This window comes from Brachionichthys hirsutus, chromosome 6, assembly GCF_040956055.1.
Source record: "Brachionichthys hirsutus isolate HB-005 chromosome 6, CSIRO-AGI_Bhir_v1, whole genome shotgun sequence".
Lineage (NCBI taxonomy): Eukaryota > Metazoa > Chordata > Actinopteri > Lophiiformes > Brachionichthyidae > Brachionichthys > Brachionichthys hirsutus.
The window spans coordinates 7463843-7477978 of record NC_090902.1 but is presented as its reverse complement, the minus strand read 5'-3'; the positions used below and the strand labels follow the sequence as shown (position 1 = coordinate 7477978).

General features: G+C 46.3%; 1 protein-coding gene across 1 annotated transcript; it reads right to left on the bottom strand.

The window, feature by feature from the left end:
- Window positions 1-583: 583 nt before the first annotated feature.
- Window positions 584-11118, bottom strand: LOC137894615 (FERM and PDZ domain-containing protein 1-like). The gene is made up of 15 exons (XM_068740056.1): window positions 11012-11118; window positions 10534-10706; window positions 9438-9540; window positions 8610-8655; window positions 8236-8340; window positions 8027-8122; window positions 7459-7584; window positions 7136-7255; window positions 6250-6383; window positions 5592-5718; window positions 5351-5443; window positions 5057-5239; window positions 4566-4767; window positions 3397-4353; window positions 584-3211 (listed from the first exon to the last, which is right to left on the bottom strand). The coding sequence occupies exons 1-15, from the start codon at window positions 11116-11118 to the stop codon at window positions 633-635; spliced, it is 5151 nt and encodes a 1716-aa protein (XP_068596157.1). The 3' UTR covers window positions 584-632.
- Window positions 11119-14136: the final 3018 nt, after the last annotated feature.

The following is a 14136-nucleotide window of genomic DNA, read 5'->3' as shown; positions in this document are numbered from 1 at the left end:
TGATGCCTTCACATATAAAATAAATCTGTTACCTATTCTGCGATTGTGATGTACTATAACTCTTTAGAAAGTGTATAGTATTCTGTATCCTGTCAGTAGTTTTCAACTTGAAAAGGGACAATTTACAGATTACACCTTGTTCAAAAATGGAAATATTTTGAAGCAGCAAAAGATACAAACATAATACTGTCTCAAAGAGAAGGAAAAATTTCATTTAGAGTGACATCCATAGTTTTGTTCTTTTTTTTTTTTTAAACCAGAAACCTGCACGCCACAGACCAGGTGCAAATATTGTAAAAAATAAATACATACATGGGAAATCCATACTTACATACATATACACGTATTGTATCATAAAATAAGATAATTATAATTACAAAATTCATATATACAAATGCATAGTCCACATGAGTCAAAGAAGAGCCCAATCAATTCAGCTCCTTTTCATTTCGGGTTTCGTTTGGCGTATGTGATGTCAAAGTGGGGTATGAGTAATGTGGGCTAACGTCTGTGTGATGTGGTGTGCATGGCACTTTCTATACAAGAACACATGGGTTACACACCAGACCACTCTGTGCCGTTTAATCTCACGGTGAGAGTCTGTGGATTATGAGTGGTTGAGACTTCGCAGGTCAAAAGTTCAGCGGTGCACGTCTAGGCGTGTCTGTGGAGCCTAACGTTTGTGTCCGGAAGAGCTGCGTTAGGGCAAACACAGAGGAGATGAGTACCGTGCAACGTTTGGCAAGTAGCCTCACCCCATCGCCCTGTCCCTGACCCTGTCCAGACTCATTGAGGCCCGCACTCTTTCCTCCGACCCGAGCGCCGGTTCCGGCCGTCTCGACAGCCACGACAAAGTCTCGATACAAACCGACTATCTCCTTCAACTTCTCCATTGGTTCCTGGTTGTCGTCAACCTCGTCCTTGTGGGTCCTTCCTGCAGTATGGCAGGTGTCACAACCGGGGCAAGAGTTTGTTCGCAGGCAGGCTGCGGACAACTGAACCAGAGCGCTGAAGCTGTTCGATAAAGAGCGCAGGGCTTCGTCGGGGGCCCAGCCTACACGTGTGGCCCGCTGACACCCGGATGCTAATCGCCGAGCCTCTGCTTGGAGAAGACTTCTTTCAGCCTCAGTCATCATGGCAGCGGTACTTGCTCCAGTACAGCTGAAGCTAGGCGCCGGTGTAGTACTGCCTTCATTTCCATTGTGATTTAGGTCAGGCTCTACTTTCATGACTGTGATATCCTCCTTTGAGTCATGGCGTATTTGTTGGGATGCTTCAAGTCCTCCCCTCTCTAATACAAGCAGCAGTTGGTCTATATCGTGACGTAGGGAGGCAAACCCTCCTTTCAGTCTTCCATAATTCTTATTTGTAAGTGACCGGAGAGGACAGCCAAGTGAAGTTGTAGGGGAAACAGGGCATGAAACTAGGGGACTGAGTTCAGAGGAGGCAGTGGAGAACGTAGAGAGTGGTCGGGGGTTATCCTTAAGTAGTGACAGGATATTGGGGTTTGGAGAGGGTGTTGTAGGAGAGGAGACGGGCAACGTCTGGGCCGGTTTGGGGCATGCGCGTCTGGAGAATTCATAAATAGTAAGCTCTTCGTCAAAGCTCACGCCGTCTTCGGCGTCTCCACTGAAACAGTTCGCATAAACTGTACGGCAGCCACACGCCTCCCGGTGCTGTTGAGGAGGAGTGCTATCTGCGAGCGAGGAGGTCGGCGAGTCACCCCCAATTTGCATGCTGGACACACCTCCAAGCCCAACTGCTGAATGTGGCCGTGACTGAGGTTGTTCTGAGGAAACACTACCATGGTATGAACTGTTGTCTTTGAAACTAAGATTAGGGTGGGAGCCGTTTGTCCCATTGGACTTTCTTAAGTGTGAGGTCACTTCGTTAGCCTCTTTGATGGTGGCTATGACAACCTCCGCTCCATCTTCCAAAATGTTATTTTTCCCTCCAGACTTAGATGTAATGGCCTCTTTTTCCTTCACAGGGGTCTTGTTTAAGTCTGACAAACCACTAGCTACAGACAAACCAGAGCCAAACCCAGAAGTGTCTCCATTGATGGAGCTCGTGGAGGGATAGTCCAGAGTTCCCAAAATCTCTTGGGAACGAGTCATATACCAGGGCAAAGCTTGGATCTTTCCTCGAAGGGAAGAAGCTGGTAGTCTGCCTCCGAGGCTGGAAGAGCTGGTCCTCAGGTCAGATCCTGATCCCGATCTCCCAGGCTCTCTGTTGTCTAAGGACCCAACACCTTTGGAGTGTGTGGAGGTGAGGGAAGTGGTAAGGGTGAGTGGTGCATCTGCATTTTTTGGCGACAGGCTTTCATGGCTCAAAGACACCCTCCTGGATGCTGATTGGACATTGCCGTTGCGGCTGCTCCAAGGGAGGTTTCCATTTGATGGACTTATGCTATCCTTAAACATTCCTTTGGTTGGATCGGTTGGGGAAACAGGAGAACTAGCTGGTAGTGACAAGGGGTGAAAACTGGAGGCAGAAGTGGGTTTGGGGGGCACTGGAGGAGGAAGGGTTTGCTTTAAACCAGAATTAGAGCTCGAGATAGGCGGTAGGTTGAAGGGCTTTTTCATGTGCAAGGGGGACTTACTGTTTTTGCCTTCAGCGCCAGGGGATTCCTTTTCACCAGATACGCATTCTTTGACATTGGAAATAATAATATGTACCCCATTCTCATGTGTCGGCTCTTCATTCTGCTTTGGGTTGCTTTCTTTCCTCTCTGTCTTTTCCTCCGTTGGTGTCGTAATTGCTTGTGGCTGCTTGCTGTACCGCACTGCTGTGATCAAGGGTGACGACCTACCTGTCCCCGATGCAAGAGATTTGAACTCCATGGTGTCTGGCTCCATTTCCAGGAGTTCAGAGGACAGACGTCCAGAGGCATCCCCGTTGCAGTGAGAATATGATCTTCCATGCTGGGGGGATTTGGGAAGAATGATATGAGGTTTAGGTGGAATTTGGGGCTTAGGTGCCAGTGGTGGTTTGACCTTCACTTCCAGTTTTTGAGATGGTTTTGATGTTCGAGGCTGCTGGTTGGTGTCTTGATTTGTGGCGCTGTCATGTTCCTCGCCTTTCTTTTTGATAGAGGGATGAGCTTTACTGGCCAGTGGGGGGGAGGATAGTTCTTTTCCTTGGAGAGCTTCAAATCCATTCTTGGTTCCACTCAACCGATTGGCATTCCACCGGTCAGCCAGCTCAGTGTCTGTCAGAGCCCGAGACAAAAGAGAAAGGTGTTAGTGGATTTACACAAATCCTACCCCAGCTCCTTTAAACCACCAAAATATCTTTAGTGGTGTCTTCTACTGCTATCATGTATAAAAAGGAACCACCAGTCTCTATGGATAAACTGTACAAATACACAAAGTGACAAACAAGCTGTAGACAAACCTGATAGAACAGGAACTGGGGGAGTAAATCTCTCCTGTGCATCAAAAAACTCATCCTCAGACTCTGAAGCGCTCTCTTTGGAAAACAGAGATGATCTGGGTTTGGGTGAAGGTGTCAGGAAAAGACTCTCTTCATCCTTGGAAAGGCGCTGCTCAGCTTCTCCAGCTTTGTGTCCAGGAATTGAACTTGTCCTTATTGGGACTTTGGGCGGAGTCTTCTTCTTCCCTTTAATGGGTGATCTTTTAAAGGGCATGCTGTCAATCATTCTCAAGTCTCTTGAACTAGGGATCTTACTAATCCGTCTGAGTTTCTCTATTCCATGCTTTTCATCCTCCTCCTCATCATCGTCGTCATCATCACTTGTAGCCTCAGGCGGGCTGGGGAGGAAATCCGATTTGGAGAGATCAGCAAAACAAAGGCAAGAATTGTCAATCCCACTGTAATTTAGATTTGTCGGTCGCAGGGGCCCCTTATTGCGGTGAGGTTGGTGAACGTCCAAGCTTGGAAGCTCTTCACTGATGTGCCGTCCATTGTGTGCACCCGGACAAGAGGAGACTTTGGCTGCAGCATTGCTGTCTTCTAGGGCAGCACTCAAGGAGCCACTGGACAAGCTGGAGAAGCTGCTAGTGACCCGTGGGTCAGTGTGGTACCAGCCAGTTTCCAGCTTCATTTCTTCATCATTAACACTACATTTACGTGGACCACTTCCTGTTGCTCCTCTGTCGCCTTCTCTCTCATTTTCATTATCTTCTGTCGTCACTATTATCTTTACTTCCTGTTTGCCTCTGTACTCTTCTCTCTCTCTTCTTTCTTCTTCCCTCCTCTTTTCTTCCTCGCCTCTTCTCCTCTCTTCCCAGTCCTGACTTGCTGGGTCTGGGCATTTGTAACCCTGAGCATCCATCGGGTCGTCTTCATCAGTTGAGTCGTCAGAGTCACTACAGCAGCGAGACACATAACCTAATATCGGCGGGGAAAAATAAAAACTTTTTTTTTACTCCATTATTAGAACAGAATAAAGTTCATTTATATTGAAATAGCATGACTGGCTTGTCTATCCTTATCCATACGGGCTGTTGACAGCAGCAGACAACAACGTATGATGTGAAAAATATTTATCTATTAACCAAAGCCAGAAGGTGATTATTTTAAGTGAAACAATTTTTGCTCACTTGATAGGGATTCATAGCACACGCCCTCTATTACGGCGAACCTCCCACACACACCTTCTTCAGCAGGAATACGGTGCACCCTCACTTTTGGGCGTCCCAGACGGAAGACGCTGACATTTGGATCCACGAGGAGTTTGTAGTAGCCTCCCAGCAGACACCCTAAGTCTTTGGCTGCCAGAGAGTCCATCAATAAGGCAAATGGCTGAGACGGGAGGGAACAGCGCAAGATAAGGTTCACGATTAAAGGGAGAACAGGCAAGAAAGAGGGAGAGAGAATCACCTTTGAGTCAGTGAGTTAGCCCTATAATGCTACCACACATCCTGATAGGTTAAATCCCGATCTATATTTATGCAAGCATGCGATCTGATTCAAATGTGATGTGGTTAGTGAATATCTACTTTCCCTATCGGTGTTAGTAGTAGAAGTACCTACAGGATTATGAGTAACGCAGGCTCCGGCCATGCTCTGTAGGTAAATCAAATGCCTTTACCTTCATATCGTGCAGCGAGACGCGCAGCAAGCTGACTTTGTCCGACTCCGACAGCAACTCCACTCTGCTGATGCTGCTAAACTCCACGAGTGTAGAAATCATGTTGAGCTTGTGGTTGATGACTTGGCTCATCCCGTACTTGGCTCCCACAAGCAGGTTGATTGACGCCTCCCTGTCCTGAAGCTGTGGCGTGGATCAGAGAAACGGCCAAGCATTTTAGATTTTCGTTTGCCTGACGCGGTGGCACTGTGGTAGCATCACCAACCAGGCCACGTATGGGCTCCTGACTCGTACCATCATGGTAGCAGCATATGATCGGCCCCCGTATGAGATGAGCTCTCCCAGCTGAGTGAGGTAGGCCAAACGAGCCTGAGCAGCAGAGATTACCTACAACACCACAGTGGACATGGGGGGGGGGGGAGAAGAGGGGTGTCCCTCCTTAACTCTGACAACTTCATCTTCAACACAACCTTCATTATCTGTCTTTTCACACCCTTCTATTTTGACTTCCACCCATTCTTAAATCCGATGGTACCTTCTGGCGTGGCTCGAGCAGGGCTTGAATCTTTTTGAGGTGGTAGCTGATGGCTTTCCTCAGGTCCTTTTGCCTCATGTTGCCCAGTAGAGTGGGAGAGATGAAGCTGTCGAGGCCAAACTCCTTCCTGTCACCGCGAATACAGAAGATAGAAATACTGCAGCACCCAGCCTGTACTCAAAGCTTAATGTAGTTTAAACCCAGAAACAAAGATTAAAGTTTATAACATGGACATCTGTACACATTTTTCTAAATAGTCAAAGGTTTCACTTCTAAGGTAATCTACCAACTAAGATTAGAAATTGTACTACATAAAGGCTTTACTAAAACTGCAAAAATAAATAGATTAGTACCTCAATCTATATTTTAACAACAGTACTTTTTTCACTGTAACTGTGTACAAGGTCTGCAGCTGAGTAGATAGGACTGCACTGACATACGTATATAATTGTATTATAGCCATTTAATCATGAAAGAGAGTTAGGAAAAAAAGGAAAATTGCAAATGAAATTAAAATTAAAAACTTTTGATCTACACTCAGTAAAAAGGACAAAGTCGCCCATGAATCCTTATCCTTAAGAGCAAACTTCTGATAGCTCTAAAATGACATCCAAAAGAAAATCACACACACACAAAAAAAAAAACGCCCATGACTCACGTAATACTCTTAATAGACGTCCTGGTATGTCCACAAGTATCTAGTCTCTCGTGCATGTGCAAGGCCGCCAGGCGGAGCGCTGTGTTACACTTCATTTCTAATGCAAACCTCTCCTGCAGCACGTCGCCAACACTCTGGAAACACAATGGAATCACAGCATAATGCATGCAGACATTACAAATTCATGCATCCGTCACAATAAATAACTGAAACGCATCTTACGTTCAGCGTAGAACATTATTATTGATGCAGACATTGCAATATGTAGCTTAAGAACATCTTTATAATTAAATTCTGGGACACCCACGCTGCCATTTATAGAGTACAAATAAACACAGCAGGAGGGAAAGACCCCTCAGATCAACGCAACATGATTGGCGCTCTACTCTTTGTGGTAATATTTTGATGAGCAGATTTAGGGCACACGAGAGCAGGTTGCCAGATCCACTAAGCATTGGTATGCAGTAATACTACACTTGCAAAATCAAGGACAGATTTTTGAGCAGTGTGAGCCTTTAGGCATACGTTGCACTTGTAAGTCAATAAAAAGGGGCTCCTGTCTGAAGAAGGTTCAGAGATGAACAGAGAAAGATAAAACATTGCTCTGCGGAATTCCCTCCCCGATCAATTGAGAGCACCTCAGTCTATTCATGCTTTTAAAACTGGACTTAAAACCTAACTTTTTCGAAAATAGTTTCCTTAATTCCTTAGGCCTCTGCTTAGTAACTGTTTTTAAGCCTTGCCTATTTCTATCTTTATTGATGCTTACTTATTTTTTTTACCTTGTTTTTATTTTACCATGTAGCACTTTGAGATTCAGTGGAATATAAAACGTGTTATAAATAAAATCTATTATTATTATTATTATGGAATTTGTCCTGCCAACCTGCAAAAATAAGTAGTCAAATGCAGAGGGGTCGTCCTGCAGCATGTCTGAAGGGTCCTTGGGAATGAAACACACCCTGAACAGACATCTGTAGTCATGGGAGTCTTTTTTCTGCACCACCTTAACAAAGACAAAAATTGTAACATGTAAAAATGTATGCATGAAGCTCTAAAAATAATCTTCTTGGCATGCATTCTTTACTGTGTCTGTAGGGCTACTGTAGCTGCTATGCTTGTAAAAAAAAAAGTGAATTACACCTATTTTAAACAGTCATCGACAACTGCTGCAAATGTGTGGATTTGCGTGACCACGGTTTCTTTCACCTTCTGTATGAGCTCTTCCTCGTGCAGCAGCAGTAGTTTGGTGATACTGTATTGTTGCTCTAGCACCAGAGCAAAGTACTCAATGGCCCGGATGGACAGTTTATCCTTCAGCGTTAGAACAATGTCCTGGAACGGTGAGAAACCCACAGATCAGACCCATTCGACAAACACGCTTCCTCTCAGCCTGCTGATGGCGACGCTCAGATCTGGCTGCCCCGTCTGTCCCCCCGGCTTTGCTTCCATGTGCAAAGTGAAATAGAAAACGTGCTTTAACAATCATAATGCTCCCAGGAAAACAAGCGCAGGCTTGGACCTTGTGATGATGAGCCCTAACCCACTGATCTCCCTCCTACCTCATTTGTACACTGATCACATACACAGTATGCTACATCGCTTACCGGTTTCTAGTCTAAGGACAAAGAAGAGGTCGTCCCTGGTGTGCTCAGGTTCTTCAGCCATATTTACAAAAATGTTTAATAGTAATGTTTCCCCATCAGCGGTTTATTATCTGTATACACCCAGTCCACGTTTCTCTCTGTTATTTGACATGTAATAAGTTAATACGCACCTTGACAGTGGTGCTGTTGTCAAACTTAAAGGCCTTGGTCTGTCCATTCTCTAAATAGACTTTCAGGACATTGGGCAGGAAGAGAAGAGAGTTTCCCTGAAACAGATCAAATGAGGAAAGACGAAGAGAAAGCCATGTGACAAATAAGATTACCAAAAAAAAAAAAAAGGAGTCGTTCATTAGTGGCTCACAAGAGACTTCGTTCCTACCTGAGTGTGCCCATTGACCACCACCTCCTCGGCAAAGCGCACTTTAACCGGATTACTCCTCAGACGGGCCCGCTTCTCAGCCGACATGATGGATGACTTCGGATTCTGCAACACAAAGGCATGCAAAAGGTCTATTAGATGAGAGGTGGGTTCAATTCATTCTGAAAGCCACAAACAGAAGCAGCAAAACATTGGACACACACGTGTTGAAGTCTGAAAGACACAATCTCAAAGTGGACCGTCAAAAGCTGCGAGTCCAACTGTTGGAAACATAAAGGGACCTAATACAGTAGCGAAGACAGATGGACTCATGAAGGGTGTTTAAGTGTGTGTGTGTGTGTGGGGGGGGTTATCAATGTATCTTTTATACTCACTGTCATGTACCGCAGGATTGTCACAGTGATACAATCCTCCAAGTCCCTGTGCAGAAAAAACATACACAAAGAGCGAGTGAGCGAAACATAATCAAACACACCCACAGACACACAAGAGCAATACCTCTCTACCAAGCCGTGAAGGAAACAGTTTCCACTCTGACCCATGTTCCTGCCTTTCTCTCACGTGCATGCTCTCACGCATGAGTCATCTGCATGTGATGTTAAAACTATGCACAAAGTATGAATGTGCATGTTGTTATTTGATGAACTCGACACACTGTCAGACGTGTCACCAAACTGGTCTCACCTGCCACAGGAGTCAATGTAAAGGCGTTTATTCTAAATTTAGAAATGTGTCTTCATGATCTACTGTTTAACCTTTTAGCTAAAACAAGGAAATAAATATATATATATATATATATACACTACCATTTCAAAAGTTTGGGGTCACTTAGAAATTCCCTTATTTTTGAATGAAAAGCACTGTTTTTTAATGGTCAACTTTAAAGTAATCGGAAATACACTCTATACATTGCTTATGTGGTAAATGAATATTCTAGTTGCAAATTTGGTGCAATATCTACGTCTGTGTATCGAGGCCCAATTCCAGCAGCTCTCACTCCAGTGTTCTGATGGTACGATGTCTTTGCTCATTGCGTCAGAAGCCTAATGCATGAGTAGAAAACCCTGTGCAATCATGTTAGCACAGCTGAAAACAGTTTTGCTGGTTAGAGAAGCTCTGGAACTGACCTGGGTGACCCCAAACGTTTGAACGGTAAAGTGGATATATATATATAAATAAATAAAATAAATACATCTTCTTACGTTAAGATGATGTCCACCTGCTCATTGCTCAAATCCTCCAACGCTGTATCATTAATCTGTAGCACCTGGTCCCCAGGGAACAGTATCCCATCTGCAGGACTCCCTGCAGCCACACGTGCATGGACACACACACACACACACACACGCCCAAATAAGAAAAAGGTGGATGTTTGCGTAAAAAACATCCTGAAAACAGGTTTAGTCTCGTTCACTGCAATGAGAGGTTTTTTTTTCTTGGTCTCATCCAGAAAACTATGTTCTGTGTTTTCTAGTTATTTATACTCATTTGTCTTCAGGCAAGCGAGCACGACTGAGGCACAGCAGTTTCAGTTTATTCTAACAATATCAGACACACACACACACACGTGTGTGTTATGAAATACTTGCACGCACCCCGTCTGTTTGCCCCGTCTGCCTTGCGATTGCTGGCCCACTGATGGCATCCCACACACTGCTATGGAAGCTTACATAACGCACACACAGACTGCATGAGCGCATATTCTCTTCCCTCCTGCCAGAGAAGCCAACCCCTCCTTCCCATCGAGCTTCCATGCCAGCTCTGATAATATCCTCTCCTTTTTGGTATAAGTTCCCTCCCTCCTCTTTTATTTTTTTTTTTACCTTTTTCAGCCACCACTTCCCTTTTACTCGGACTTCCACATCACCAGAGCCAGTAATTGAATTTTTTAAATGACGTAGACGGTGATGGGGTGGAACCCTCCTCTGGGAATAAATCAGTTTATTTTACAGGATATATAAGAATATTTGATCAGCCTCTCTCCTCCTTCGCCCACCCCTCCCCTTCTTCCTCTCTCTCGTGCATATCGCTCTCACTAACCAATCAATGCTGCTTTAAAGAAACGTGTTAGAATTTATGACTTCTCTGGCACTGTGCCTTACAGTGTGAATGCCAGGAGAGAGTCTCTCTGTGTCTGTGTGTGTGTGTAGGTGTGTGTGTGTGTGTGTGTGTGTGTGTGTGTGTGTGTGTGTGGAAGGTGGTGCACTGCTGCATAAAGCAGGTGGTCATTTTGGAGAGGAAGCAGGAAAACAAAGAGCCCTCATCCACACAGACAAAGAAGACACACACAAAATCTACCTGTAATGACATGCCTGACCAGCAGGGGCGGGCTTCTGGTGATGGTGAATCCATGTCCCGTGCTGCGGTCCAGGACCGGGTCCCTGTTGATCTGGAGGGTCAGCTTTGCCAGGAAGTTTTGATTGGACAGACTGTTGGAGCGCCGCGACCTCCCATCACCGAGCAGTCGCTCTCTGCGGAAGTCAAGCGGAGTCACGAGTTACCGAACAGGAAACTGAAGACTGATGTCATCAAGAAAACATTCTGGTTGATCAAGGTGAACACGGTTCACCAACGCGTCCCTGTTTGCCAAAATTTTCCCTTCATGTAGCACAGAAAGTCTCTCATCCTCTCACTATCACTTATTAGATAGTGAAAATGTGAAGCTGTGAAGAGTCAAACTTCAAATTCAATCAAGTAATTTTCCCGCCTTAATGTAAAGATATGCAAAACTGGATTTGATGCGATTTTAAAACTATTTGTCAACTTTGCCGTGTACCTGCTTAGCGACTCTCGGGTGCGGCGTATTATTGTTCCCACCACTTGCTGCACCCGACTGGCCCCCCGGGATGGAGACCTGCTCCTACACCGCTCCTTCTCCTCCATTTATCTAAAGAGAAACAGAACAGAGAAGGACGTGAGGGAGGAATGCGTCAGAAAGCGTCAGTTTGGCGCTCACGCAGCGACAGAACCAAGCGCGGGCTGAATTGCACTCTGCATTTAAATTCAGCGCATGGAGCCTGCCTGGAACAGGAATAATCAGACACGTGAACAGAAAGGCAGCGTGAGGAAAGAAATGAGGAGGAGGATGTGCTCAGCTCAAAGAACAACACATTTTCCTTCACTGACTTGTTTCTCAGATTAAAGCGCAGGTGTCAGAAGTACTTTTCATCATGAGTGCAACATAATTATGCTGTGATCTGCTTTTTGGCAATGACATGGGGGAGGGGGGGGGGGGGTCTTCAGGATGTAATGAACCCTGAAGGGCTCAGCGAGACGCGGAGGAGGCAAAGATGGAGGCTTTGAATTCTGTCCAAGAACAAAACATTTATCAACTGCTGAACTTGTAGAGACTATTAATTATATGATCTATTATTCATTCATTTTCCAACCGCTTTATCCAGAAGAACTGGCGGCTTGTCCAGGCAGGCAAACACTGGCAGCGATGGGGAGACTGTGACTTGCACCGAATCAATATGACTAAAAATGGAACGGAATGACCCATACCATGAGAGAGCTTAATTTGATCAGCTCTCAAATGCAAGGGAATCTTCTGCAAGCCACGATGTTCCCTTCAAAGATGGATTTGTTTCCCAGCCACCTGCCAGACATCAGGGGGGGAAGAGGAAGAGCTGCAGTGTCGTTAGACCTGCGCTGTCCTATAACCTCTGAGCTACGGAGAAATAAGGAACATTACACCCGAATCAAGCAGCGGGCGTCAAGCAGGGGTGCCAGTGGGGAGATTACAAAATTCATGATGTCATTTTTTTCAGCAGGAATTCCTTCCGTCTCCGCTGAACTGATCGCGTGCTCTAAATCAGTGCTGACAAGCCTCCGTTTGTAGACGCAGCGCGCTTCAGTGTCGGCCTGCACTGACCGAAGTGTCACTTTTAGCATTGTGTAGCACGTGTCCCTGCTTTCAGGTGTTTAGAGGTGTGCGTGTGCAGCAGAAGACGTAGATCTCGTCTCACCCCGACTGTCCTCAGGTGACAGCCTCTCCGAGCATAGCCGGCAAGCCATTTTTTAAATGCATGCACATCCTTTCTTTTTTTGTTATCGCTGATGAAACAGGTAGTTTTGCAGATGTAGGCACAACACAGTTGATCGTTTCACTTAAATCCTACACATGCAATAAGCTTCTGGAAATGGCAGAAACAGTGATTTAAACATAGATTAAGTCTTTTGAGACGCCGACACCTTCAGCAGCTCACATCTTGCCCCCATCATTTCACGCTAGCCTGCGCTATGACAAAAGACTCGCAGAGTGACTCACCGCGATGTGGCTAGTCTCTTCAGGACTCCAGAACATAAATACCCTCTTGCCCTCCGAGACATTGGCTCTGCAGCCCCCTCCAGGATTGGCTGAAAAGAGGCGGAGGGCGGGGTCCTTGTGATCATCAGGGCCAATCCCAGTCTATTGCGGCCACCTGCGGGGGGGCAGAGCAACGCTATCAGGGAGGCCTGTCAAATCCAATAATGTCGATTCAGAAGCACATGACAGGGTTAGGGTGAGAGTAAAGCATGACATCACCAGTGATCGGGTCTGATTGAGCTGCATCAGCTGCATCTGAACTGGTGATGCCTCAAAATGCACACGTAAGTGTGTCAGGAGAAGCAGATGTGAGTCCAAACTAGCGATGCGGTGGCGGTTTTCTAAGAGGCCCCTCCTCTGATCCCCCCCCCCCCCTCAAGAACCTCGCTCTCTCTCTTTCTTTCTCTCTCTCTCTCTCCCCCTCTCTGCAAAAGCACATGGCGATGTTGAGATGAAGCACTCCATCTCCGCATAGTTGTCTAAATAAAAATTTCATGCCATCCAGTTCAGTTCGCAGTTCATTCGGGGGGTAGTGCTAAAAGCAAAGAGGACAGGCAGGCCGTGAGTTCTCATGTGGCGGGGAGGAGGGGACGAGGAGCTCCTGGCCAATGACGACGGAGGACGATATTTCCTATCAACATCAGGCCAGAGATGACTGAAAACTTATCATGCTTCTGGTCCGGCCTCATTTTGCATTTGAACGCTGATCTGTGGAGTAAACTCTCACTGCCTGGTGCTTTCATCTACAAGAAACACCCCCCCCCCCCCCCCCCACCTCCCACACACACAGCTTTTTCACAAGGTCCATGTGTCCCAGTAAACAGCCAGCAGAAGACCTAGACCCGCACAGACTGCAGGGCACATGAATAATGCATGGTGCTAATGCGGCTAGCTCAGCCTCCGACCGCCACCGTGCCAACACTGGCAACAAGAGAGGAGCGCCGATGAAGACAGAACGGGGGGGAAGATGTATTGGGGGGGGGGATGTATGAGGGGGTTGCAGAGTTGTAGGAAGGGTGGGAAAAGAGGAGGGGGGGCTCGACCGGCCTGAGAAAAGGAGAAGGGATACAGAGAAAAGGCAAAGAAAAGGCCGAAAGGAGTGGGTATTTGGGGGGGGGGGCAGTGGCAGAGAAACAAGAGCGTACGGCTGCAGGAGAATAAAAGAAGAATAAAGCCTCTACGGTGAAGCGGAAAGGAGTGGAAGCTGATCAATGCATTTCTCCACCAAGTGAGGGCAAAGAAAACAAAGCCAGGCCCCAGACAGTGATGCATGGTGGGAGGTTAAATAAAGATCTGCCCCGTCGTGCTGCTTTCAGTCTTCCTCTGCTGCACCACAACATGGCGTAAATCAAGAGGCGCTTCCTTCCGTCAGGATTTTCATTTGAATGAGAAAGTAAAGCCTGTGTGACTGCATGCTGCTGGGTCTGCTCTAATCTGACTGAATCAATAATAATCTGTCCTCCACACACACACGCACACGCACACGCACACGCACACACACACACACACACACACACAGGCCTTCTTACCTGCCCATCCTTTCTTTATTTTATTGTGCATCTTTGGACATCATGTCCTTAAGGTCATTCCTC

What these genes read in the sequence shown, in the direction of transcription:
- LOC137894615 (XM_068740056.1), bottom strand. Translation starts at nt 11,118, where the DNA reads ATGGAGGAGAAGGAGCGGTGTAGGAGCAGGTCTCCATCCCGGGGGGCC. An exon ending in AGGAAGAGCTCATACAGAAG is followed by an intron (nt 7,256 to 7,458) that starts GTGAAAGAAACC and finishes GTCTTTGTTAAG; the next exon opens with GTGGTGCAGAAAAAAGACTC. An exon ending in TGCTCGAGCCACGCCAGAAG is followed by an intron (nt 5,444 to 5,591) that starts GTACCATCGGAT and finishes GTGGTGTTGTAG; the next exon opens with GTAATCTCTGCTGCTCAGGC.